The 20,833-nt window shown below is 46.9% G+C and overlaps 1 protein-coding gene across 3 annotated transcripts in view; it reads right to left on the bottom strand.

The window, feature by feature from the left end:
• Positions 1–20,833, bottom strand: part of CLK3 (CDC like kinase 3) — a 497,011-nt gene that overhangs the window by 219,863 nt on the left and 256,315 nt on the right. For all 3 annotated transcript variants that reach the window (XM_078685141.1, XM_078685140.1, XM_078685139.1), the window contains one exon: positions 20,168–20,319. In XM_078685141.1, coding sequence (XP_078541267.1) covers positions 20,168–20,319 — 152 coding nt within the window. The remainder of the gene's footprint in view (positions 1–20,167; positions 20,320–20,833) is intronic.

Below are 20,833 nucleotides of genomic sequence, written 5' to 3' on the forward strand. Positions count from 1 at the left end.
TGCTGGGAGTCGTTACTAACTGATAGATGCAATCTTTGATATTCCAATTCTCTGGCTTCCTACATACGTCATCCTTGGCATCTACAATAATCAAACATACCCATTATGCTTATCGTAGGGTAAGCTCATGCCTCTAGCACTATATGCTGCAGAGCAAGACATCACCACCCTTTGGAGCACAGGCGAGGCACCGGACCACCATGTCCTTGGAAGGTGGGGTTTTCAACTTTGAAAAGACCAGGGTGCCATTCCTCAGATTCAAATACAGAGAACTAACATGGCCCTTATATGTGGGGTCCTTGATGCGGACAACGTGCAAGAAATAGAGAAGCAGTGCACGAAACTGTCACAAACACAGTTGAGGTGCATTCAAAATTATTTGGCTTTTAATTTGTATCTATTCACTTAGGCCTAGCCGATATCTCACATAACTTAGAACTAAAATGACTTGCACATTCTCCGGGTTTCAATTACAACTAGTTGCAGGCATGTTCTTGCCTTTCTCCACCGGCAACTGGTTATAGTTTGGTGTATGTGCACACATTTACACAAGTAAATAAAAAATATATATATTGAACTATTTACAACACAACAGAATAATGCTAGATATAATTTCTCCTTCTAATTAAGATTTGATCCAGCATACTAAGGTTTATTTGGACCCATCTGCAGAGGGTAGGTTCAACCAGAGATCATTCACAGCATATTTGAAAGCAGCATCTTGAAATTTCAATTGTTTGCTCTATCCCTGCAAGCATATTCTAATTCTATTATGAGTTCATGTATTCACAAGAGACTTCTTTCTTGCAAAAACTCTACGTACTAAAACAATTTGGCACCAGAAACTACTAGATGACAACTCAACCCTGTAAAACATAAAAGGGGTTGGCCTATCGTCATACAAACCATAAAATTACATCAGTTGTTTATTTCACACATACAAGGAAGGTGGATGTTGCTCCAAGAGGCATTCCACAAATGTACGTCCTGCTGATGAGGACTCCTCTTGGATTTAAATTGAAATATCTACATTTTTGGGACCATACATTTTGAGAGGAGTATTCAGTGTGGTTTGAAATCTAGCATTACATATATGCCTGGTTTTCTCCTCCTGATCAGTTACTAATCATGTGAGCACAATTTTATTTTTATATCAATACACCTATGATTGCCAAGACTATTGGCAAAGACATCTCATTTAGTAAACTATATATTTTTATTGTTAATCTTTTCATGCTGGAATGTATGCCTTAATTTTACAACTTTTTTGCCATTACCTCATGTATGCCTTACAAAATCACAATTCTTTTTATAAAGGAATGTCATAAATGGCAACTTGGACATTCACATATACTAATCAACACCCATAAAACTTCTGCCAGGATGAGATGAGCTCACTAGTAGACATCCGTTAAAATCATAGAAATCTGAGATTATCAAGATGTCCTAAAAATGTTAAACTTAACTAAAACCTCTGGTCCTCCTCAAACCCAGAAGATTTTTTTTTAACTCCTTTAAAAGCTCGAGAGAATATCTGAATATTTGGTGGGGAAGCCATACGAGGAGAGGAAAGTTCAAAACACAACTGGGTTTTAATCTAATCTTATCTATGAAAACTCACACAGGTATATATTACTCTGCTGTGGCATAAACCTCTCTGAGTCTCATCCACTGTAGATTCCATCAAAATTGGATTATGCAGGAATCTATATTGCCCACCTTTTAGTAGAAGGCCAACTGACCGTAGAAAACAAGAATAAGGGACTCTAGATTGGCTGCAGGTGTTATATTTCATATCGGTACCCTAATATAGGTCCAGTGAACATTGTACACCTTCCCTACATCATCTCCCCTCATTTCATATAAACAAGCCTAATAAGGTCATAACTCCTAATAAGGACATACTGCCTTATAGGGCCTGAACACCTCATAAGGACTGACACCTTTTATGAACTAAAGCTTTCACCTACTTCCATGCTGAGGGAGGGTTCTTCCCAATCGATATTGCTAAAACTCCATCCATAGCGCATGAGAATAACTTATGAGAGTACCCGGGGGTATACTTCACCTTTCCTATCCACACACAAGGTTTAATCCACAACGTCATCCTCGTACTAAATAATAGCTAACACACGCACATGGACTGTATAAATACAGCACCTCTTGCTATCAGTAGAGAGGAGGGACTGAGACTTCACGCCAATACACTGACCAGAGACGCTGCAGCTATGACATGCAATCGCTCCAGCTGACAGTGGTCCAACTATCCCTTGCGGGTGGTCCAATTCGACTACAGGACGAAGTCCCACACTCTCACTATTTCAGGTAATGGGGTTCAACTTAATCCTAGCGGAATTCTTGGCTCTTAGGCTCTTTCGCACCTTCTCACATGCTAGGTACACTTAGGTATATCTAGACAGGCGTCGTAGGAGTACGCACTATCTTTTATAAATGCATTTTATATTCATGTATCAGTTCATGACTATTGCAAATTGGTAGAACTGTACTATTCCTTTGTATTCACTGTACTGCTATTCCTATATCTCTGCTACTGTGTAACAGTTGTAGCAGCGCATATATTTTACACAAGAAGAACGGTACAATAAATTCTTATCTTACACACGCTCAACTGTTTCTTCCGTGTATCTCTCTGAGAGAAAGAGTACGCACGAGTGACTGGGTGACAAGTAGTATATTGTTTCCACGAGTCTGAGTACTAAGGGTTTGTTGTGTTCGGAGGTTGCCAAAAACGAATCTCTCTGATAAAAGGAGACTGAGGTACCGAATAAAAAACACGGCTAGCATACGCGGTGGAGGTGCACAGAATCAGTCTACCACCCGACCCACAGTGTATGTTATCCAAAAGCGCAGGTCCTGCATGAGGGTACTATAGGAACTACACTACACAGGGGGCAATAAGAGTGTGTGCTCTGCGTATTGCATTGGTGGATTATGGTTAATAGGGAGTATATCTGTTGTACTTTACTATAAGGGGCCAGACTCCATTTTGGATCGCCTAGGTATGAATGGTACACACAATAGACTACGTGGAGAGTTTGGCAGACCGGAATGTAGACTGTAGGAACATTCCCGAGGTCCTTTGAAATAGACCGGACTCCTGTCAAAGGAAGAAAGGAGATGCAGGCATTCAACAATCCCTCCCCTCAATCCTGACATATTTCTTTCTTAATGCAGTTTTGTGTAACTGCACAATATGAGTATAATGCCTGTCGCTCATTTGTGCCTTTGACTCAGATTCCCCTGCCAGGGAACAACTAACTCACTCTGCTCTTCCTTCTGAATTTGAGTGGCAAAGCCTTAACAGTCTGGTGTTAATAAATGAGGTATCAGGAATTGCCTAACCAAGCTACAGAACTAACTTTTTCAACAAGTTTAAAATTACAAATGATCATCTTTGATGGCACATGCAATTGTTTGTAGATGGCGTAAAATTCCCTAAGCTGCTTAATCACTATTGTAACTGGTCTCTTACAGGTGGCACATGGAACTCTGCAAGAAGTGCAATAATCCACTGAGATTACCTAGTATAACTCTTAGGTCTGTAGATGGCCTTCAATGTTCTGCAGAAGATACATTAATCATAACTATTCTGTGATTCACACCTGTGACGAGGACTACACATAGATTTCACCATTTAGTGTGCTAAAGAACTGCGCTATCGTACCAGTTTTATGACCTGCTACATATAGGTATCTTCTGTAGGTTCTTTACCCAACTAATGTATCTTAAGATGGAGTTTGTAACACATTGAATAAGGCAAAATAGATTAACTATCACATTTCGTCCTCAATTTATTTAGGGGCAGAGTGTGTACATTTAATGCATATGCCCTGACAGACCACAGACTGTTAATGATTCAGCTCCTTATTATGTACAACCTCATTACCCCACTCCCCTGCCTGCCACCAGCCCTCCCTCACCCAGTCTGTTAAGTTACCGGAGCAAATGATTTACATTTCCAACACTGATGGAAAGCCTTGGTTTGCTATTAATTAGCACATGCCTTGAAGGTTGGCAATTATAGGAATTGGATTAAAGAAAGTCAAAAAATGCACCCAATGGCATATGTCCTTGCATTAGTGCAGATTTATGTATTTCATGAATTTACAGAAGTAGGCCTGGAAATCGTACTCCTAGCAGATGTTAGTGAATTGCATTTTAGCACAGCCAAATATGCATAAGTATAATTGCTTGTGCGAAAATCTGCTAAGCGTGTTCACGTTCACTTTCCCTCCAACCCCTTTTCCCCCACCTTGGACGAAGTTTTATTTACACCCTTGTCAGGAGTAAATTTACAACCTTTCAGAGTGGGAAAATGAGTAGAGAAAAGCTGGTGAAAAATCAAACACGCAAGTTTGTAGGTTTGCATGGATTCAAAAGGGCATTCAAACCTGGAACTACTACTTTCCGCTATTTCCAGCCCCAGTGTGTATATATGTGAGAAGGTGGCAAAATATGGGAATTACTAGTATCCAAACCCTGTTATACTACGATCCCTGGCATAGTCAGAGAGGCTATTATCAGTGGTCTTATAGAATGAGATGGCTACCATAATTTGTTACCCGACTGTGGCACCAAAAGTACAAGTGGATACTTTTTACAGGAAAAGTAGATTTATGAAGCATCCTGTCCCATGGACAAGTAGATATCTTATTAAATTCCACACTCCAGAGGTGGGGCAAGGAACAGGACTGGTCAGTAGGAAATAATCTTTCATAAAGCACAATACAAACTGACTTTTTGGGCACTTATATCTTTATTTTGAGTTTCCCGTATTTTGCTGTAGGCATACTGAGAACTAGAATCACCAATTCTGTCCAGTATCCCGCACCAAAATACAGGATAACACATGGTTTTCCCCAGACTTGGGAACAACACATAGACCCAGGAATATCGGGTCCTAATCTGTGCGTTTTTCCCATTCTGTGGGAAAAAATTGACCCAGATCTGTATCTATTTACCACTAGTTTTAAGCAGGTGTTAAGTGAATGAGGGAGATTTGTTTTTCCTTTATGGTGCTTGCGGCAGAGAGCACAGGACGAAGGGTAAAATTACCAGTAGAGGAGAGAGCTGGGGAAGACTTTTCTGCTCCCAAGTGCTGCAGTAAAAAGGGCAAGGTGCCTCGCCACTACCTCAAGAGCAATCTCTGTCCGATTCTTCACAATCAGGCTCCAGAGCCAGTCACAGTACTGATACAGCCTCATCACCACCACGGACAACATACGCCTCATCACTAACAAGGTACACACTGCAGAACCTCATCCTACTGGATCCCCTCTGCAGCCTTCGATGCCATCACTTAACCTATTTTGAGACTCCATAAAGCTGTTATCCAAGGCCCACCTTATAATGGATCACCTCCTTCCTCACAGGACACCATCAAACCTCTAGCTTCACCTCCTTCCAGTCTGTTGCCCCTAAGCTGATCTGCCGTGTTCCACAGGGATCCTCACCAAGTCCCACCCTCTCCAACGGCTACATGGCCCCTCTCGCCACCTTAGTCTGTTACCATGGCCTCAACATAGTATCCTATGCGGATGACACACAACCGACCCTCTCAGTCTCAGAAGACACACCTACTATACTAGCTCACATCTCCAAACTCTTCAACTGGCTCTCCACCCAGAAACACACTACCTTTAAACTTTCACACTCACCTTCAAAATGCTACACAACATAGTCTAAGCCTACTTTAATGACCACATAGGTCTCCACGTCCCGTCCAGACAATTCGATGCTGTCTCAATAGTGCAGATTTAAGAAGGAAATGAAAGTGATAGTAATGAGCCTTCTCTAAACCTGGACAGAGTTCGGAGTTATGCTGTGCAGAACTCTGCGAAGTGCCGAATAAACTCTGCCGCACACCTTTGAGTTCCACAAGTGGAGGAGTGTGGTAAGTTGCGCAGATTTTTTAGCAGTAAGAGTTTGTCAAGTGCTGTAAAATCAGCACAAGCGCACCATGCGCAGCGCCTAAGGGTGCTGCTTCTTTCTGCCGATCGAGTGGATGTTCTACTCAAGCAGCTGCGTCCTCAATGAAAGTGGCAGGTTTCTCAACACGAACGGTAGAGAGTCTTGCCGCGACCCTCCATGCTGAGAAATCTCGCTGGGAGGTGGTCTATCGTATGATTTTCCTCTCTCGCTAACTTAACGTTGGCAGCCGTGCAAAAGGAAAAACTCTGCTCTATGAAGTTTTTTGTAACTCCGCAAAACACTGCGAACTCTGCCGGCGGAGTGGAATTCCTCACCTTCCCCTAGCTTTCTTAGAGATGAAGTTTCACTTTGAAAACATTTCTCTCCCTTGTATTGCCATGAATTTCCATCCTTTCTCATGCCAGAGGAAGATGGATATGCTGGACCTTTTCTTAGAGCTGCTATGGCTACAACAGACTGGCCTCTTATGGCTGGGCCATAATTAATAAAGACTCTACATTTGGGGTGCTAGACTTTAAAAGTTGATTGCATAATGACAGAGTGTTCCATAGCCAAAGTTGGGTTTCACTTGTATGAGGAGTGAAATCTAGAAACCAGTCCTTTGGCGGAGGGTTTCACCCAAGTCAAAACCTGTACGGCCTTTAGCAGAACAGAATATTGATTTGTAATTGAATTGTACTTATATATTGCTTGCTTCTCCTAAGGAGGAGTTGAAGTGGTTTATGGTGAGAAGCGCAGCATGGTTTTATTCAGGGTCTGTGTCTACTGGAGCCTTTTCAGACAGTTTGCCATGCAACAGCAATCTGTTAAACTAGTTCAGGTGGTAGATCTGAAGAATGGACTGAGTGTGTTTTAAAAGTCTCTAGACTGCAGGTAGATACTGTTGTTCTGGTGAGGGTATCAAATTATTACAGTGGATTGTCCGAGTCGTGTTGAGGCAGGCTGGCAGATATCTATCATACCCCTCTGCAATTGGCTCTGTTAAATAGCCCCCTTTTCGATTTACCCAAGACGTTATTCTTTCAACTGATGTTATCTTCAAATGCTTCTATTAGAGGTGTAAAAATATATCGGCCTCTAGGCCCCACAACTATCTAAGAGAGCATGAGGCGAATTTATCTTGCCAAATTTGCTTAAAGCCTCCAAATCGCTTGTATTCGGAGATTATAACATGGCTTGAAATAACTTGTAACGCATATACTTGTACTCCGATTGATTCTTTGAATGCTCTATTTCTCATTCAGTTAGTTTTGTCTTGTACATATTAGGCAACACACATTTTAGAATGCATCTTTTCAACTACCAAGTTGATCTCTATTGACACACCTTTAGTTTTTCCTTCGACTGATGATCTGATAATCTTTTTCCACCAACAATCACACTGTCCTGCACATACTTTTTAAAACTTTAAGCTCATCAACTTCTCTCTCTCAGTCATACCTCTCTTGAAATAGCTGCATGCCTCAGTTGTGGAAAGGAAGAATAGTTGTTCCTTTAGAAAAATTATTATTATTATTATTTTTTTTTTTTTTTAAACAGCAGACCAGTTGATATAGAGCAACTGTCATTCAATTTATCTTCTTTCTATCCCTTTCTAAAATCTAGGAAACAGAAGTTAATATCTAGCGTTTGGCTTTATAGAGGATAACAAAAGTCTGAACACTTCATAAGCAGCCTTTAGCCCTCTACAAAGCACCAAGTTAGCTCTACTCACTGTCATAGATAACATACTTATGAGGTTGGAAGAGGGAGGGAAGGAAGTGCTTGTACTTTTGGATCTCAGTTGCCTTTGATTCCGTCCCCCATGCCATACTTTGCCAAAGGCTACATTCTGTCAATGTGTGAGAAAAAGCACTACAATTGCATTTTTATTTGACCAACCGCTTCAAATCTATTGTTCTGAAGTCATACCACTTTGACCCAAGTCTTCGGTATACAGGTCCCCCAAGGCTCATCAATACGTCTTACACTTGTTAGTATCCATCTTGCTGCATTAGATGAGCTAACTTGCAGCGTCAGTTTCTCTCTAAAGTCCTACTACACAGACTGATCTCACCTTCTCAGGAATCCCCAGCCTCTGCCAGCAACTTTCATGCCCGTTTAACATTTGTAGTGCCTGGATAAAAAGGCATTATCTGAAAGTGAACACAAATAAAACTGTGCTACTCCTCATAGGAGAGGCTTCCATGACTTTGTCCCCCTCATTATGGCCTTTGGTAGTGGGCGACGCTTCAATTCCTAAGCCTGCAAAACATCTAGGAGTGATTATGAATGTTTAACTATTGCTAAAAAGATCAATTCTCCAGATACTCCTAGCTATGTATGCTACTAAAAGTATTGCTTTTGCTTACTTTAGAATCTAGTAGTTTAAGCAGAATTTAGTAGTGTGGGGCGGCCCATACCTTACATACCCCCTTCCCCACTCCTGCCGAGACAAGGCTTCAGTGGTCCGCTCCTCAGACACGGACATTGGGGAAATCCGTAATCAACCCTCAAATGCGGCCAAGTGGAGAGGCTTCTGGCACAAACGATTAAGCGGAGTCAGACAACCTACTGCATGCGGTGCCTGGGATGTGAGTGAGTTTAGAAGATGTGGAGGCAGGACGCAAGAGGAGCGTTAAAAGCATTAATGAGGAGGGGTGGACAACACATTTCCTGAGTTGGGGAAGTGGGTCGTTTTAAGCCCATGTCAGGGAAACGTAGGGGGGGGGGGGGAGGACAAGTTGGGGTTTACATGCTTAGTTGCACACAGCAGGCCAGCGCAGAACACGTACCCACACAGACATAACATGGCAAGAGCCACCAAGCGCGGCCGACAGGAGCTTGATGGGGGATTTTGGCCAGAATCTACACAATAGCTAAGCAGACGATGCCACACATTGACCCTATTGTGGAATGTGAACAGAATGGGCTGTAAAATAAAAAGAGGTTACCTCTGCAGACATTCTCCAGACCTGGTACACTTGCATGAGACACCTGCTCGGGAACACTTATAGATGTCTGCAAAAAGGCAAATACACAGTACTGGCTCATGCCGCTACACAAAAGGCTCCAGGGTGTGGCAATCCTTGCCACAATAAATCGCTCTTTCCTAGTGACAAAATCCTGGGTAGATCCGGAAGGCTGCTGTGTGGCGGTAACGGGCAGATGGCACAGAAGGGAGGTGCTGGCTGTGAATGAATGTGCCCCCCAAAGATATAGAAGAGAATACTTGGGAGGTTAGGCCCTATTTCATAGAAATGCACAGCGACTTCCATGTTATGGGAGAGGACTTTAATGAGGTCCTGGACCGTCAACTAAACAAACTCCACCCGGCCGACACTCACCAGTCCTCCCTCAGAGATGCAACACTACACTCATGCATAGGGGGTTTATGATGCCTGGCGAAACCTATATCCACAAGAGACACAGTATTAGTTTTTCTCAGGGGCACACGGATCCCTATCACAGCTGTACTACATCTTCATCCCACCTATGCAGACCCCCTGGGTGACGGGGGGCAGAATATCTGGTCAGGAGGATATCGGATCACTCCCCTTTACTGGTCAGGCTCCCCCCACCTACCACCACCACCCTCTCCCCCCAACCACATAACTACTTTTGGATTCTGGATTCCTGGATCCTGAAAAAAGCAGACATAACAGAAACCCTAAGAGTTGAGACCAAACTATATACCGTGATGAAATTATTGGGACAGTACCCCGAAGTAAGCCTGTAAGTCGGTATGTCGAGATAAAGATCAGAATATAAATCACTATAAAGAAACGCCACAGGGAGGAGATGCTTCCCTGGAAAGGTATCTCCTACAGCTGGAGCAGGCTTGGGCAATCACTTGAGACTAATCTTTCTGTGAGCTCCTGCTGATGACAAAGAACCGATGATATAACCACATGACACAAGTCACTCGACAACACTACCTAGGATTCCAAAGATGTCTCTATGACACTGAAGACTAGGGTGGGGACGTTAAGTCGTTTGAGACACTATAGGAGAAATATGCCCTCGCTGAAACCTAACAGTTTAAATACTCGCAACTTACACGCACTCTCAAAAGAGACCGAATCCTAGATGGAGAGCTCCCAGAACACTCCTCATTGGAAAGCTGGGTAATAGGTTAAGCACTTAACCACAAGGCGGTCTCTTAACTAAACAGCACTATACAAAATAACACTTCTGATAAACTAGTAAAATTTAAGGGGAAATGGATATTGGTAGCTTGGAGGAAGTGGACTGGGAAGTGGTCTTGATGCAATCTCCACACCACTGGAGTCAAGCTAACCTGGCTGATGACGGCTGATAGCCAGAAACCGGTCCTAGGATGCTTGATTCCGGTCCAGGGAAGACCAGGCTTGGCAGTTGGGGCTGAACTGTTCCCATGAGGCACAGGTTCCAGGCTGATTTGCATATGGCCACATGTCTGAACTGGGGTGGTGTGGAGTTAAAAAAAACAATGGATTTAGGCCCAGATCTCTGTACTGGGGTGAATGTATGACCTTGTTCTGCATTCTGTACATCAACTGTTTTTGCATTTGCCATCCCGAGTGGGACAGGTATGCTTAGACGTGAGTCCCGTGCTCTCCACACCACTGGAGGTACAAAAGGGGGTGGTAATGGACGGAGCATCTGAACCAATCAAACACTCACACCCAGTCAAAAGATCTGGGTTTAATCAATCACCGTTCTTTAGCCCACTCTGCCACCCCAGTTCAGACATGGCTATATGCAAATCAGTCTGACCCTTTGCCTCATGGGAACAGTCCAGCCCGAACTGCCAAGCCATGCCTTCCCTGGACCGGAAACAAGCTTCCGAAGACCGGTTTCTGGCATTACAGCCGTCTTCAGCCCGGCTTGCTTGAACTCAGTGGCAAAGTAAGCCAGGGACTCACGTCTGAGCATACCCTGCCACACTTGTGGCGGCCAAAAGCGGTACAAAAGGGGGTGGTAATGGACGGAGCATCTGAACCAATCAAACACTCACACCCAGTCAAAAGATCTGGGTTTAATCCATCACCGTTCTTTAGCCCACTGCCACCCCAGTTCAGACATGGCTATATGCAAATCAGTCTGACCCTGTGCCTCATGGGAACAGTCCAGCCCGAACTGCCAAGCTATGCCTTCCCCGGACCGGAAACAAGCTTCCGAGGACCGGTTTCTGGCATTACAGCCGTCTTCAGCCCGGCTTGCTTGAATCCAGTGGCAAAGTGAGCAAGGGACTCACATCTGAGCATACCCTGCCACACTTGTGGCGGCCAAAAGCGGTACAAAAGGGGGTGGTAATGGACGGAGCATCTGAACCAATCAAACACTCACACCCAGTCAAAAGATCTGGGTTTAATCCTTCACCGTTCTTTAGCCCACTCTGTCACCCCAGTTCAGACATGGCTATATGCAAATCAGTCTGACCCTGTGCCTCATGGGAACAGTCCAGCCCGAACTGCCAAGCCATGCCTTCCCTGGACCGGAAACAAGCTTCCGAGGACCGGTTTCTGGCATTACAGCAGTCTTCAGCCCGGCTTGCTTGAATCCAGTGGAAAAGTGAGCAAGGGACTCACGTCTGAGCATACCCTGCCACACTTGTGGCGGCCAAAAGCGGTACAAAAGGGGGTGGTAATGGACGGAGCATCTGAACCAATCAAACACTCACACCCAGTCAAAAGATCTGGGTTTAATCCATCACCGTTCTTTAGCCCACTCGGCTCCAATTTTTATTCATTCCACCTTTGTTCCCTGTGAGACTGCCAAAAAGTAATGCTACCTCTGCTCCGATCACAACACAAGCAAAGCCAACAGATTTGACACACAAAAGGACTATGTATGTAATGCATGAATGAGTTAAAGATAAAAATGCGCGATAACAGTATACTTTCCGGATGTAAAATAGCCCCTCATGCAAAGCAATGGATCAATGTATTCAACTGTGCCAAGTATCCCCAATACATTTCGGACCCCTATTGGTCCTTCGTCAGGGGATATTCATGGCCACAGATTACTCTGTGCATCCGGAACGGATTACAGAACACTGAGAGGGTGCACAAAGGAATTGGGGTACACTTACACCCCCTGATAAAGGGCCTATGGGGTCTTAAATACTTTTTGTTTGTTTGTTTTTTATAAAGAGTTTTATATATCGTAAACTTGACCCGAATCGGGGATCAGAGGGTTTTACATAGCATCAGTTGCGTTACATTAGGCACGGGGAGATTAAGTGATTCGCCCAGAATCACAGGATGCTCAGCATCGTTGCAGAGACTCAAACCCAGTTCCCCACATTTGCGGTCGACCGCCCTAGCCGTTAGGCCAACTCCTCTCCCCTGCATTGGGGAGACAGAGAATGTATGAATACACTGATTTTACTGATCTGTACCTAGACACTGATCAAATAAATATATGGCCTGAACAGCAACAAATCATGATTGATGAATACTTATCACTTTGGCAAGACAAATATAGTTTAAAATGGACGAGAATGGTTTAAGAGGGAGACCCTATGTGGTACCAAACAAGTGAACCTGGGTAGAGTGATCTGGGGGAGGCTATGTGTATGGGCCTTTCTAGTACTGCCATGCCCTAACTCCGGCCATGGGCATGACTGGCCAGTGCTGTTTTCAGAGATTGCTTGGCAGTTTCTCAAAGGACAATTAGACGATTGTTTTTCAAGAGGACAAGGCAACTGCACTAATGCATTTACAAGCCTCTCTTGGATAGACTGCACTGGGTCATTATCACATTTCAAAGGAAATAATATTATCCTTTTCTAGGCCAGCCCAAAAAGTAAATACTTTGCAGAAGGGATCTAAAGAAAAGTACAATTCAACACCCAGGACAAGTAAGGCTTATTTTCTACGCAATTCGAAACAGGTCTTTTCAAAACAGCTAAATTAGGAAAGGCTACCAAAGCAAGTAATGAGACAGAAAGTGTGAGAATACGCTAAAAGGCTATTGAAAACAGCATAAACATACAGTTCATCTCCCAAACTTAATTTGTGATAAGACTGCATATACACCATTAGTTAGAACAATTCCCTAATGGGAAAGTACTTATTATATATGATGACAAGTGAAGGCAACAAATATCCAGCAATAAGGAAAGAAAGGCCATAGCATACAAAACTAACAAGCATTTGCAATGCAATAGGTCTCGTAATAGGAAAGTTTGAGCTATTGGTATTGTAAATGACAATTTTTTTATTTAGGTTTTGTTTTTGAAAATAGCTAAATTAATAGCTTTGTCATTTACCATGCCAATAGTTATAACTTTCGCAAATGTGACACCTATAGCATTTGTAATGCAATATGTGTTGTATGTACGTGACTTACATGTATTGATATTACAAATAACAATGGTTTTTAATTTTTTTTAATAATTAATACTTAAATAAAAGTTCTTCTAATTTATAATGGCAAAAGCTTAAACTTTTGTAAATAACATTTGTGAAGATTATGTTCAGTGTATTTTATTGTGATGAAAATCCAAGAACATATGTCAAATATTAACATCTTTTTGTTACATTTGTAATAAAGCTTGAAACATTGAGATAACATATTTGAAGCAGTGGTTGTTGAATGGTTGCACAGATTGATGCTGTGGTGGAGATCAGTGATGTTGTGGTGCCACTGAGTGATGCTGTGGTGGTGCTGAGTGATGCTGTATGCTATGCTATGTTTCGTTTTGCTATCCTATGTTTTGTTTTGTTATGCTATGCTATGCTGTTTTATGCTATGCTATGCTGTTTTGTTATGCTATGCTATGCTGTTTTGTTATGCTATGCTATGCTGTTTTGTTATGCTATGCTATGCTGTTTTGTTATGCTATGCTATGCTGTTTTGTTATGCTATGCTATTTTGTTATGCTATGCTGTTTTGTTATGCTATGCTGTTTTGTTATGCTATGCTATGCTGTTTTGTTATGCTATGCTATGCTGTTTTGTTATGCTATGCTATGCTATGCTGTTTTGTTATGCTATGCTGTTTTGTTATGCTATGCTGTTTTGTTATGCTATGCTGTTTTGTTATGCTATGCTGTTTTGTTATGCTATGCTGTTTTGTTATGCTATGCTGTTTTGTTATGCTATGCTGTTTTGTTATGCTATGCTATTTTTTGCTCTGCTATGCTTTGTTATGCTATGCTATGCTATGTTGTGTTTTGTTATGCTATGCTATTTTTTGCTCTGCAATGCTTTGTTATGCTATGCTATGCTTTGTTTTGCTATGTTGTGTTTTATTATGCTATGCATTGTTTTGCTATGCTATGTTTTATTATGCTATGCTTTGTTTTGTTAAGCTATGCTGTTTTGTTGTGTTTTGTTATGCTATGTTTTGTTATGCTAGGTTTAGTTTTGCTATCCTATGCTTTTTTTGTTATGCTATGCTGGTGAGGGTGTGTGAGGGTGTGTGAGGGTTAGGGGGTGTGTGAGGGTTAGGGGGTGTGAGGGTGAGAGGGTCGTGAGGGTTAGGGGGTGTGAGGGTGAGAGGGTCGTGAGGGTTAGGGGGTGTGAGGGTGAGAGGGTCGTGAGGGTTAGGGGGTGTGAGGGTGAGTGGGTCGTGAGGGTTAGGGGGTGTGAGGGTTAGGGGGTGTGAGGGTGAGAGGGTCGTGAGGGTGAGTGAGAGTTAGGGGTGAGGGTGAGAGGGTCGTGAGGGTGAGTGAGGGTTAGGGGTGAGGGTTAGAGGGTCGTGAGGGTGAGTGAGGGTTAGGGGTGAGGGTTAGGGGTGAGGGTGAGAGGGTCGTGAGGGTGAGTGAGGGTTAGGGGTGAGGGTGAGAGGGTCGTGAGGGTGAGTGAGGGTTAGGGGTGAGGGTTAGGGGTGAGGGTGAGGGTCGTGAGGGTGAGTGAGGGTTAGGGGTGAGGGTTAGGGGTGAGAGGGTGAGAGGGTTAGGGGTGAGGGTTAGGGGTGAGGGTGAGAGGGTCGTGAGGGTGAGTGAGGGTTAGGGGTGAGGGTTAGGGGTGAGGGTGAGTGAGGGTTAGTGAGGGTTAGGGGTGAGGGTGAGAGGGTCGTGAGGGTGAGTGAGGGTTAGGGGTGAGGGTTAGGGGTGAGGGTGAGTGAGGGTTAGTGAGGGTTAGGGGTGAGGGTTAGGGGTGAGGGTGAGAGGGTCGTGAGGGTGAGTGAGGGTTAGGGGTGAGGGTTAGGGGTGAGGGTGAGTGAGGGTTAGTGAGGGTTAGGGGTGAGGGTTAGGGGTGAGGGTTAGTGGTGAGGGTTAGTGGTGAGGGTGAGTGAGAGTGAGGGTTAGGGGTGAGGGTGAGAGGGTCGTGAGGGTTAGGGGGTGTGAGGGTGAGAGGGTCGTGAGGGTTAGGGGGTGTGAGGGTGAGAGGGTCGTGAGGGTTAGGGGGTGTGAGGGTGAGAGGGTCGTGAGGGTTAGGGGGTGTGAGGGTGAGAGGGTCGTGAGGGTTAGGGGGCGTGAGGGTGAGAGGGTCGTGAGGGTGAGTGAGGGTTAGGGTTAGGGGTGAGGGTGAGAGGGTCATGAGGGTGAGTGAGGGTTAGGGGTGAGGGTTAGGGGTGAGGGTGAGAGGGTCGTGAGGGTGAGTGAGGGTTAGGGGTGAGGGTTAGGGGTGAGGGTGAGAGGGTCGTGAGGGTGAGAGGGTCGTGAGGGTGAGTGAGGGTTAGGGGTGAGGGTTAGGGGTGAGGGGGTCGTGAGGGTGAGTGAGGGTTAGGGGTGAGGGTTAGGGGTGAGGGTGAGAGGGTCGTGAGGGTTAGTGAGGGTTAGGGGTGAGGGTTAGGGGTGAGGGTTAGGGGTGAGGGTGAGAGGGTGAGTGAGGGTTAGGGGTGAGGGTGAGAGGGTCGTGAGGGTGAGTGAGGGTTAGGGGTGAGGGTTAGGGGTGAGGGTGAGTGAGGGTTAGGGGTGAGGGTGAGTGAGGGTGAGTGAGGGTTAGTGAGGGTTAGGGGTGAGGGTGAGTGAGGGTTAGGGGTGAGGGTGAGTGAGGGTTAGGGGTGAGGGTTAGGGGTGAGGGTTAGGGGTGAGGGTTAGGGGTGAGGGTTAGGGGTGAGGGTTAGGGGTGAGGGTTAGGGGTGAGGGTTAGGGGTGAGGGTTAGGGGTGAGGGTTAGGGGTGAGGGTGAGTGAGGGTGAGGGTTAGGGGTGAGGGTGAGTGAGGGTTAGGGGTGAGGGTGGGTGAGGGTTAGGGGTGAGGGTTAGGGGTGAGGGTTAGGGGTGAGGGGTGAGGGTTAGGGGTGAGGGTTAGGGGTGAGTGAGGGTGAGTGAGGGTTAGGGGTGAGGGTGAGTGAGGGTGAGTGAGGGTTAGGGGTGAGGGTGAGTGAGGGTGAGGGTGAGTGACGGTTAGGGGTGAGGGTGAGTGAGGGTGAGGGTGAGGGTGAGTGAGGGTTAGGGGTGAGGGTGAGTGAGGGTTGAGGGTGAGTGAGGGTTAGGGGTGAGTGAGGGTGAGTGAGGGTTAGGGGTGAGGGTGAGTGAGGGTTAGGGGTGAGGGTTAGGGGTGAGGGTGAGTGAGGGTGAGTGAGGGTTAGGGGTGAGGGTGAGTGAGGGTTAGGGGTGAGGGTTAGGGGTGAGGGTGAGTGAGGGTGAGTGAGGGTTAGGGGTGAGGGTGAGTGAGGGTCGTGAGGGTTAGGGGTGAGGGTGAGTGAGGGTCGTGAGGGTGAGTGAGGGTTAGGGGTGAGGGTGAGTGAGGGTGAGTGAGGGTGAGTGAGGGTTAGGGGTGAGGGTTAGGGGTGAGGGTTAGGGGTGAGGGTGAGTGAGGGTTAGGGGTGAGGGTTAGGGGTGAGGGTGAGTGAGGGTTAGGGGTGAGGGTGAGTGAGGGTTAGGGGTGAGGGTTAGGGGTGAGGGTGAGTGAGGGTTAGGGGTGAGGGTTAGGGGTGAGTGAGGGTGAGTGAGGGTTAGGGGTGAGTGAGGGTTAGGGGTGAGTGAGGGTGAGTGAGGGTTAGGGGTGAGGGTGAGTGAGGGTGAGTGAGGGTTAGGGGTGAGGGTGAGTGAGGGTGAGTGAGGGTTAGGGGTGAGGGTGAGTGAGGGTGAGTGAGGGTTAGGGGTGAGGGTGAGTGAAGGTTAGGGGTGAGGGTTAGGGGTGAGGGTGAGTGAGGGTGAGTGAGGGTGAGTGAAGGTTAGGGGTGAGGGTTAGGGGTGAGGGTTAGGGGTGAGGGTGAGTGAGGGTTAGGGGTGAGGGTTAGGGGTGAGGGTGAGTGAGGGTTAGGGGTGAGGGTGAGTGAGGGTGAGTGAGGGTGAGTGAGGGTGGGTGAGGGTTAGGGGTGAGGGTTAGGGGTGAGGGTGAGTGAGGGTGAGTGAGGGTGAGTGAGGGTGAGTGAGGGTGAGTGAGGGTGAGTGAGGGTGAGTGAGGGTGAGTGAGGGTGAGTGAGGGTGAGGGTGAGTGAGGGTGAGTGAGGGTGAGTGAGAGTGAGGGCGAGTGAGGGCGAGTGAGGGCGAGTGAGGGTGAGTGAGGGTGGGTGAGGGTTAGGGGTGAGGGTTAGGGGTGAGGGTTAGGGGTGAGGGTGAGTGAGGGTGAGTGAGGGTGAGTGAGGGTGAGTGAGGGTGAGTGAGGGTGAGTGAGGGTGAGTGAGGGTGAGTGAGGGTGAGTGAGGGTGAGTGAGGGTGAGTGAAGGTGGGCGAGGGTGGGCGAGGGTGGGCGAAGGTGGGCGAGGGTGGGCGAGGGTGGGCGAGTGAGGGCGAGTGAGGGCGAGTGAGGGCGAGTGAGGGCGAGTGAGGGCGAGTGAGGGCGAGTGAGGGCGAGTGAGGGCGAGTGAGGGCGAGTGAGGGCGAGTGAGGGCGAGTGAGGGCGAGTGAGGGCGAGTGAGGGCGAGTGAGGGCGTGTAGGGGGTGTAGGGGGTGTAGGGGGTGTAGGGGGTGTAGGGGGTGTAGGGGGTGTGAGGGTGGTGAGGGTGGTGAGGGGGGGTGAGGGAGGGTGAGGGGGTGTGAGGGTGAGGGAGGGTGAGGGAGGGTAAGGGGGTGTGAGGGGGTGTGAGGGTGAGGGGGTGTGAGGGTGAGGGGGTGTGAGGGTGAGGGGGTGTGAGGGTGAGGGTGGGTGAGGGTGGGTGAGGGGGTGTGAGGGGGTGAGAGGGTGAGAGGGTGAGAGGGTGAGAGGGGTGAGGGGGTGTGCGGGTGAGGGGGTGAGGGTGACTGAGGGTGAGGGTGTGAAGGTATGGGTGGGTGAGGGGGGTGAGGGGGTGTGAGAGGGTTGTGAGGGGGTGAGGATGTTGCGGTGAGGGTGGGTGAGGGGGTGTGAGGGTGGGTGAGGGTGGGTGAGGGGGTGTGAGGGTGAGGGGGTGTGAGGGTGAGGGGGTGTGAGGGGGTGTGAGGGTGAGGGGGTGTGAGGGTGTGAGGGTGAGGGGATGTGAGGGGGTGTGAGGGTGAGTGAGGGGGTGTGAGGGTGAGTGAGGGGGTGTGAGGGTGTGTGAGGGTGAGAGGGGTGAGGGGGTGTGCGGGTGAGGGTGTGAAGGTATGGGTGGGTGAGAGGGTGTGTGAGGGTGAGGGGGTGTGAGGGTGAGAGGGTTGTGAGGGGGTGAGGATGTTGGGGTGAGGGTGGGTGAGGGGGTGTGAGGGTGGGTAGGGTGTGGGTGAGGGTGAGTGAGGGTGTGTGAGGATGAGGGTGGGAGGGTGAGTGAGGGTGAGGGGTGTGAGGGTGAGGGGGTGTGAGGGTGAGGGGGTGTGAGGGTGAGGGGGTGTGAGGGTGAGGGGGTGTGAGGGTGAGGGGGTGTGAGGGTGAGGGGGTACCGCCCCCAGCAGAGGAGCCAAGATTTGCTGTAAAAAAACAAAATATATTAAAAAAATTAAAATAAATATAAAACTAACAAGGGCTGCATTGCTAGCCCGTTTGCGAGGCAGTCGTCTTTCCTCTCTTTGCGAGCTTGCCCTTCCGGTTCATTGTGCCCTGGGGGAGGGGGGAGGTGCGGGGCTGTCCGCGCGGGAGACGGAACCTGAAAGCCACCGAGACAGCAGCGCTATAATGTTTCATAAAAGAAGGCCACATGAATCACCCCTGGGGAGCCGGGGTGGGAACGGGATGAGGTCAGCGCACAACAGGCCTTTTAACCTTGAACATTGCATCCTGAGGTGGAGACAGACACGTTTATGCTATCTTGTTGCCAGAGCCTTTCAGAAGGAAGAACAATTTCAATAAAATCCCCCGTTTTGTCGTGTAAGCATTATACAATAGCCAGATTGCTGGTGCCTCCTGCTGCTGGCGCGCACATTTCTTTAAAATATGCTTTGGGGACTGAAAGACGGTTTTTTTGTTTTTTTTGGGTATGACTGTCGTCTTTACCGAGTTGCTTTTTCTGGCCGAGAGTCACATGGGTATTGTCTGAGCCATCGTGGTTGCCTCATAAATGATATCTCAGCAAATTCATGGCTGTTTGTAGCAAAAGGAGATATCCTGATTTTGCGAATGAAAAGAACAAGTCCTTAAAAACAAGAAGTGGGCAAAGAGGTGTCACGAGGGAGTCGGGGAGAGGAAGGAAGAAGAGGGAACGTGGAGGGAAAGTGAATGCAGCAGGGGGCGGAGCGGAGCCCTTTGAAGCACGGCCGCCGTGAAAGAAGTGTGTGTTAATTAGGGGGAGGAGAAGTGAGGCCGAGTGCGCTGGGGAAGCAACAGATGGCTTTAAAAGCGCGGTCACGAGAACTCAAGCACTCGGTCAGGTTTGTGACAGAGGATTTTATCTGCCAAACTCTAAATCACATATAACACACTTTTGGCTCTAAGGTTTTGATTACATTAGTTTACGAGAAATGGTAATCATTCTCAAAAGCTGCTAAGACCCTGCTCAGGTAATTCTGAATGGAAATAAAGTTGATTAGCTTGGTGCAAATCTAAGACATGGCAGCGGAGTCTGAAGAATTGATCTATCAGAATGCTGGGGTGACTGGCAATTCAGAGCAGCTAGCGACCAAAGGCTACTTGGATTGTAATCACAAGCTCTAAAATGGCTCATCATTCTCTGTGACATTCGCATGTCATAGTTTCCTATCTGTGTGTGGCTGGTACAGCCTTTCATCCGCTCAAGGTCGATAACATGAATACTTTGAAAGAAGTGTGTGTTAATTAGGGGGAGGAGAAGTGAGGCCGAGTGCGCTGGGGAAGCAACAGACGGCTTTAATTTGAAGCTCTCGGAGGCAGGCGGCTCGGATAAAAGCGCGGTCACGAGAACTCATGCACTCGTTGAAATCCGCTTTAGTTAAAGTTTTTGGGTTCACCGTAATAGGTCTCTCTACGAGACCTAAAAATGCTGCAAGGACCCAGAAAGGGCTCAGGCATGTTTTGCGGAGTTCAACTTAAGAATAAATCTCACCTTCTGGAGCGTGATCGCCTCTGCGGCTCCCAGTCATGCTGGCGCTGCTCTCTGCCATTTCGATCCCGACTCTGGGATCTCCTGCGCCTCTTCCATGTGTGGTTTCTGTGACTCTCCTGCTCCGGGGACCAGTACCTCTTATTGTGATGCATCTAAAACAGAAAGAAACCACATGATATTCAAAGCACAATGGGATTTACAAATGACTACAAAAACAGTAGTTTTTTGTTAACCCACACTTCAGTGGTTCCATTTAAAGAATCACAATACAATAGCAAAACATGTGCCAATCAAGGTCGTCATCTTAAAGCAATAAATATCTCATATAGAAACAAGAACGACTATGCAAAGTAGGTCAAAAATATCAATTAAAGTACACTAAAATTAAGTTACCATCCCTCTGTAGGTCAACATAAGATTTAAAAAAGCTCCCACATACTATATGCACAAAAGCTAGAATAATATCGATCACCTTTACATGGTACGGGATTAAAGTATTTACCTACTCACTCTACCCCAGTTTAGTTTTGCATTTAATCATCCTGCCGGACCAAAAATAGGAAACCACGATTGCGTTGATCAGTACTGAATCAGTTCCACAACACAATACATAGCTTCATAGTAGATAGTTAAAACCTCTATAGGTCTAAAACAATAAAAAGTCTC

This window comes from Lissotriton helveticus, chromosome 3_2 (assembly GCF_964261635.1).
Source record: "Lissotriton helveticus chromosome 3_2, aLisHel1.1, whole genome shotgun sequence".
NCBI classification, from domain to species: Eukaryota; Metazoa; Chordata; class Amphibia; order Caudata; family Salamandridae; genus Lissotriton; species Lissotriton helveticus.